We start from the raw sequence: 7,122 nt of genomic DNA on the forward strand, positions 1-7,122 counted from the left end.
GGAGAGAAAGGACAGACCAAAGAGGAAAGAAAGGACAGACCAAAGAGGAGAGAAAGGACAGACTGAAGAGGAGAGAAAGGATAGACCAAAGAGGCGAGAAAGGACAGACCAAAGAGGAGAGAAAGGACAGACCGAGGAGGAGAGAAAGGACAGACCAAAGAGGAAACAAAGGACAGACCGAAGAGGAGAGAAAGGACAGACCAAAGAGGAAAGAAAGGACAAACCAAAGAGGAGAGAAAGGACAGACCAAAGAGGAGAGAAAGAACAGACCGAAGAGGAGAGAAAGGACAGACCAAAGAGGAGAGAAAGGACAGACCGAAGAGGAGAGAAAGGACAGACCGAAGAGGAGAGAAAGGACAGACCAAAGAGGAGAGAAAGGACAGAGAAAGAAAGGACAGACCGGAGAGGAGAGAAAGGACAGACCGAAGAGGAGAGAAAGGACAGACCAAAGAGGAGAGAAAGGACAGACCAAAGAGGAGAGAAAGGACAGACCAAAGAGGAGAGAAAGGACAGACCAAAGAGGAGAGAAAGGACAGACCAAAGAGGAGAGAAAGGAAAGACAAAGAGGAGAGAAAGGACAGACCAAAGAGGAGAGAAAGAGAGGCCAGAGGAAATATGGCACCACATTTAGTTTCAATTTCTCTCTTGAAATAGCCTGCAGGCAGGTCTGATTATATATGATATCATCATTTATTGGCTGCCACTGACCCTTGGTCCTTGGCTGCAGGCCCAGTTGTTTGACTGTCATGTATTGTGAACTTGATCGCATTTCTAAAGAAATAGCCAGACAGAAGGATTCTGTGAACATTTTCTTTGAAAAACTTTCAACTTTGTTTGCACATCTGATGTCCAAGTATGCACCTTGAAAGTGTGTCCATAGTTATGAGAAATGAAGTGTATCATAAGTCTTTAGTCCCAACTTAAGTACCTCATAGTTTCGCTAAGTTTTTACTTCCTAGGACCTGCTCTTTGTCATTCGGAGTAGCCTTCTGTAGAAATTATCCAGGGTAGAGTCCGGTCAGTCACATTATGCACAAACCACAAAACCTCACTTCCCCAACATTTTGCATGTAAACTAACTGTAGCGGCTCAAACACAGCAACAACAGGAAAAAACTCAGTCTTTGTCGATTCAGAAGAACAACAATAGCTGACAGAAGAGCTTGCAAGCATTTCACTGTACTGTTTACATTTCACTGAATCCTGTGCATATGACAAATCATTTTTTATTTGACAATAGACAATGCTGCAAGGACAAGCCCTTGTCTCTCTAATGGCATATATTCCAAATCTATCTTCGCTCAAGACTGGTTTATACATCAAACTTAATGAAACTTTTCAGATGTACAATGAGAGTCTGATTTTTTTATTCTCAGTCATGTGATTGAGCCACTATTTAGCTCACGCTTCAGCAGACAGAAGTTACAACTGTGAAATCTGTCACTTCTTTTTATTGAGCAAAATACAGTATCACTTCTGCTATTTTCAAGTTGGTTACGTTGATCCGTAGGTCTATTGTTATTGAGTCATAAACTACAAATGGCAACACAGCCTAGCAACCCACATCAACACAACCTTTGGGTAATGATTAACATGATCACACCAGGGAGTGTAACGAATGACGTGATCCAGTAGGACTGTTGCGGATAGACATTGACAAGAACGGACACGATTCCCTTTTCTTAATGATACATTTTACACAATCTATATATATCTGAACATTTGTTTGAGTTGCACAGCCCTTGTCCAACACTCTCTGGTTCAATCATACAGTGAGCTGAGAGGGAACAAAGGTTCATGTGGGTCATTAATCATTCACACATCTCTATTGTTAGCATGTTGCCGTAGATTTTGGTTGTCAATCATTGCTATACGCTGTGCAAGTATTTTGTAGGCAAATTGTTTTACATTTTTGCCTAAAATGACATACCCAAATCTAACTGCCTGTAGCTCAGGACCTGAAGCAAGGATATGCATATTTGAAAGGAAACACTTTGAAGTTTATGGAAATGTGAAATTAATTTAGGAGAATATGACACATTAGATCTGGTAAAAGATAATACAAAGAAAAAACATGAGTTTTCAAATTTGTTTGTCCCATCAACTTTGAAATGCAAGAGAAAGGCCATCATATAACTTAGGAGTCCAATCGCCCTTTAGATTTTGGCCACTAGACGGCAGCAGTGCATGTGCAAAGTTTTAGACTGATCAAATGAACCATTGCATTACTGTTCAAAATGTTGTATCAAGTCTGCCCAAATGTGCCTAACTGGTTTATTGATACATTTTCAAGTACATAACTGTGCACTCAAACAATAGCATGGTATTATTTCACTGTAATAGCTACTGTAAATTGGACAGTGCAGTTAGATTAACAATAATTTAAGCTTTCAGCCCATATAAGATAAGTCTATGTCCTGGGAAATGTTCTTGTTACTTACAATGTCATGCTAATCACATTAGCGCACGTTAGCTCAACCATCCTGAGGGTGGGTCACCGATCCCATAGAGGTTAATGAAAGGCATCTAGCAGAAGTAAATTAATCCACAAACACGAATATCAGTTTGTATATATCTTACATGACTGTGTTTTCATGAATTTGAGGATATAATCGTCAAGCCCATTCAAAAGCAGACAGAATGAAGTGTCTATGGATGCTTCCGAAATGGCACCCTATTCCCTATATAGTGCACTACTGAACATTTTGAATGCACCCTATGTCTGCATCTGAAAGACGGTACACTTCAATGGAGAAGGTCCCCTGTCCTGTACACAAACTTTCTCTGATTACCTCTCCCTATTCTATGGGCTTCTAAGAAAAGGTCAACATCATAATGAAAGATCAGTTCTTGAGTTGAGTCCCCTTCCAACTCCAGTCTTTTAAAAATACCTAAACCAGCAGTTCTCAATTCTCTCCTCAGAGCCCCCCAGCTGTTCCAGAGCTATCACACCTGATTCAACGACACCTATGGAATTTTAACAGTATATGTCTAACCAGAATAAATATCTCTCTCTGGTTCTTCAAAGGGTTCTTTGTAGAACCTTTGGGATTGAGAAAGGTTCTTAATTTAATATAACCATTCTCCATAAAGGCTCTATAAATAACCATTAAAAAGGGTTCTTTATAGCACCAAAAAGGGTTGTAATGATAGCGGAACCCTTTTTGGTGCTATGTAGAACTTTTTTTAAAGTTATTTTTAGAACCTTAGGAAAGGTTTCTTTATAACACCATAATAGTTCAATTTATAACCTTGTGAACATGGTTCTTTATAGAACCTTCAAAAAAGGGTTCTATATAGTACCAAAATAGGATACACTATCATTATGAGCCAAATAACTATTATTTGGCACTATATACTGTAGAACCATTTGTTTATAGTGTGCAGTCCACATGGCGCTTAGCAGGTAATCAACTATCTGGCAGTTAGTGAGCCAACTAGCAGTACAACAAGAGAACATGTCTAACAACCAAGAAAGAAGTGGTCAACATGAATATAAGATCACAAATCCTTTGCAATTGGCAGAATCTATATTGCTGCTAGTGCCTTTGGCCCAAAGGAACTAGGTTTTAGGTTATACATACCATGTTGCCAGATTAGACATTCATATTGTATTTGCATCAGGATCCAAAGTTCTGTATTTTTAATTTCTATGAAATCGATACGATCAATCATTAACTCAGCTTCCTACTGCACACTTTAATAGCTACAAGTGATAAACAGTGTGTCCTTGCCTGTAGAATCCTCATCTGCAATAAGAGTTCATTTACAGTGTTATAGGAATAACTAAATATCTTCCACATGTCTGAGGCAAAAGACATCAGCAAATGTTCTGCCAACGTTCTGCAAATGTTCTTCTTCCAAGCTCTCAGTCATTGATTTGAAAATAAACTCTTCATTCTCTAGAAATGAAATGGATCTTTTCAACCATATGTGGAGAATCAAGATTACCAGCGTGCTGGAGTTTCTTATTCAGTAAACAGTATTTTCTCCATGCAATATGATAGTGTGTCAGTCATTGACCGGTTCTGGAAAAGTTGGAGTCAAGGTTCCTGAGAATCTGGCCTATTCCTCATCCAATGTGAAGAAGACCACCTTTATCGAGTAGATCGTATCCAAAATATAGATCACCAGGTTGATCACGGTCATGAACGTCACCACAACCAGATTGTCCCAGGGACAGGGGGAACACGGAACGGGCCGGGGGTTGTTCTCGAAACTATACAGCGGCCAGATGACCATGGCAGTCATGTACATCATGGTGGCCAGAATATTATAGACCGTGAGCAGTTTGTCAAACGAGAAGGGGAAGAGCGACAGCAGCTGACCGACGGTGAGGAAGATGATGACAAGTGCGAAGATGAAGCAGAGGGAATAAACCGCCACGCACCACTGCAGTCCCGGATGAAACAGAAACCTTGCCGGATCCAGCGACGTAAAGATAATACAGGCCAGCACAGTCTCCAGGATCTTCAGGAGGCCCGGGACAGTGGACAGGAAGCCACTGATCTCACCACCGGGCCGGAGGCGGGCCAACACCACCTCGCCGACGTACACTCCGAAACAGAGTAGGGAGCTGACGGTGGCGGCAATCTGGCGGTAGCAGGTGGGGCAGGTGAAGAAGGTGGGGTAGATGATGGAGGAGGTGAAACACATTAGTGCGGCCAGCACGGCGAAGGCCGTGGTGAAGTCATCCCAGGAGATGGGCACCTTGAGATGATGAGGAGGGGAGATGTGAGGAAAGGTTATGTCTAGGGCCAAGAGTTTTCCTGAAAAATATGTTTTCCTGAAAAACGTGCAACTGCTACTACTGCTTTACAATAGAAATAGACATTAGAAATATATGAGACAGATACACATAAGCTACGATACACGTGAGCCACAAATTCCCCTCCCACCAATCTATTCCATCAAATCCAGACAGTAAACATCCCCCACCTTGGCGCTGAAGCGGGTGAACTCCATGATGAGGATGAAGAGGGAGAAGAAGCAGCAGAAGCACCAGGTGAACATGCACCAGTCCCAGTGTGTGGAGAGCACATGGCCTGCCGAGGCCACCAGACTGAAGGAGACACAGGTGAGGACCACCTCCAACATACGGATGATGCCCACCGGCAGGGTGAGAGACCTCAGGTCCAGGTTCACCATGATGAGATACTGTTGAAGGACCTATCTAGGGACTCTGGGTGACTGTTCAATCCTTGACTTTTTGTTTGGCTAAAGTTTCTCTTTTTCCTGTCTCTTTCTTCTACCAAATGCACATATTTCACATTTGAATGAATCACTGATTCAATTAACTGTGTTCATTTACTGTTGCCTCTTAAAGACTTACATTCTCCTCTTCATGGAAGCTCACCCAGTAATGTTCTGCTGTGTCACTTTCTATTCTCCACTGTGTCACATTGACATCTCCACTCCTCCTAACTCTCCTACCGTCTTTGTCTCTCTGTGCATTCCCCTGCCGACTAAGGACCTTCCAGTAAAGCACTACAATTCCAAGGGAGGTAAGACCTTCTCTCATTCCTGCCTTATCCAAGTCTCCTTCCCCATGCTGTGGAGACCAGAGCATGCCTGTGTCGAGCCAAACTCCTCCTGTGTTTATGATGGTGTGTAGCCCATAGAAATAGAGTGAATAGAACGGGCCTCCTCATTCATGTCAATGATTACAGCCATTGCGAGTGTACCCATAGGCTAGGTTGAAGATAACAGAGGTTAGGATAGCTTAATAATTAAATGCAAAAGCATTCTAAAATAAACAAATTCATTGCACCAGCACCTGAATGAAAATGACTGGGGAGAGAATGGTAGCAGTACAGAAAGTTCACCATCAAAGGGGAAAATAAATACAACGGAAGTGAATTTCAGACTATTACTCAGCAAACAAATAGATGAACTGTTTTACTGTCATTTTATTCATTTAAACGTTTTTAAAGTTATCTACAGCCACTTTATAACATGATTTCCCCACCACTGGTCATGTTTCCAATGCTAATCCTATAACCGAAAGGTTGGTAGATCAAATCCCCGAGGTGTCAAGGTACAAATCTGTCGTTCTGCCCCTGAACAAGGCAGTTAACCCACTGTTCCTAGGCCGTCATTGTGAATTTGTTCTTAACTGATTTGCCTAGTTAAATAAAGGTTAAATAAAAAAACGTTTCAATTAACATTCTTGAAAATAATTACCTTGGAAATAATTACCTTGGAAATAATTACCTTGGAAATAATTACCTTGGAAATAATTGCATCACAATACCAGGCAGCCTTTGCGAGTGTACCCATGAGTTTAGAGGTTCCAAGCCCGTTCTGTTCATTCTATTTCTATGGTGTATCCTGCCCTCTCTTGGCTTAATTGCACGTTTTACGACCCAGTCTTATCTGGCTCGCCCACGCCACACATGATGGACTCTGGTTTCTGTCAAAGGTAAACTTCAATACTGACCCAATCCCTGGGAGTGGGACCATATCAAACCTGGGTTCAAGTAAGATTTGAAATCTTTAAAATACTTTGAGCATTTGATTGAGTCTACTTGGAAAGACAGTGGGGTTCGCACCTTTGGGACTATTCTATTGGATCCATTGTGTCAGGTAAGCTCAATCAAGCACAACTACAGCATTTGAAAGATTTCTGATACTATTTGCACCCAGCTCTGGTCCAAGTGCACATCCCCAACCAGGGAAACCCAGGCTTGCGAAGTAACCTCACATTTGTTCAGTTTAATGTTCCTAACTTAACTTAAGCTCTTTTTTGACACTTGATGGCTATTGACTAATATCCTCATCCATGTTCTTGAGAAAGGGAGAGAAAGAGATGGAGGGAAGGGGGAGGAGTGGTAGGCAAAGGATTTGTAGAGGAACTATTCTGTTTCCACTGAAAATGGAAATCGAATAGTGTTCTGGTTGATAAAGATAATATGATATCAAATCAAACTTTATTTGTCACATGCGCCGAATACAACAAGTGTAGACCTTACCGTGAAATGCTTACTTACTTATATGCATACTACTGCCCCAGTTCAGAGTGTACCATACCAACTTTGAATGTAACACTCTAAATGATTTTTGGAATCATTTACAAAATGTATTACATTTGGATTCACTGGTGCCACTAGGGATACACAATAAT

General features: G+C 41.4%; 1 protein-coding gene across 1 annotated transcript; it reads right to left on the reverse strand.

The window, feature by feature from the left end:
• Window positions 1-1,442: 1,442 nt before the first annotated feature.
• Window positions 1,443-5,554, reverse strand: LOC139396105 (myeloid-associated differentiation marker homolog). Its single transcript, XM_071143313.1, has 2 exons — window positions 4,938-5,554; window positions 1,443-4,709 (listed from the first exon to the last, which is right to left on the reverse strand). The coding sequence occupies exons 1-2, from the start codon at window positions 5,145-5,147 to the stop codon at window positions 4,065-4,067; spliced, it is 855 nt and encodes a 284-aa protein (XP_070999414.1). The 5' UTR covers window positions 5,148-5,554; the 3' UTR covers window positions 1,443-4,064.
• Between the last annotated feature and the right edge of the window lie 1,568 nt (window positions 5,555-7,122).

The sequence above is a fragment of the Oncorhynchus clarkii genome, unplaced genomic scaffold, assembly GCF_045791955.1.
Source record: "Oncorhynchus clarkii lewisi isolate Uvic-CL-2024 unplaced genomic scaffold, UVic_Ocla_1.0 unplaced_contig_601_pilon_pilon, whole genome shotgun sequence".
NCBI classification, from domain to species: Eukaryota; Metazoa; Chordata; class Actinopteri; order Salmoniformes; family Salmonidae; genus Oncorhynchus; species Oncorhynchus clarkii.

Coding starts and splice junctions, on each gene's coding strand:
- LOC139396105 (XM_071143313.1), bottom strand. CDS start 5,147: ATGGTGAACCTGGACCTGAGGTCTCTCACCCTGCCGGTGGGCATCATC. Junction 4,710..4,937: donor TCACCCGCTTCAGCGCCAAG/GTGGGGGATGTT, acceptor CATCATCTCAAG/GTGCCCATCTCCTGGGATGA.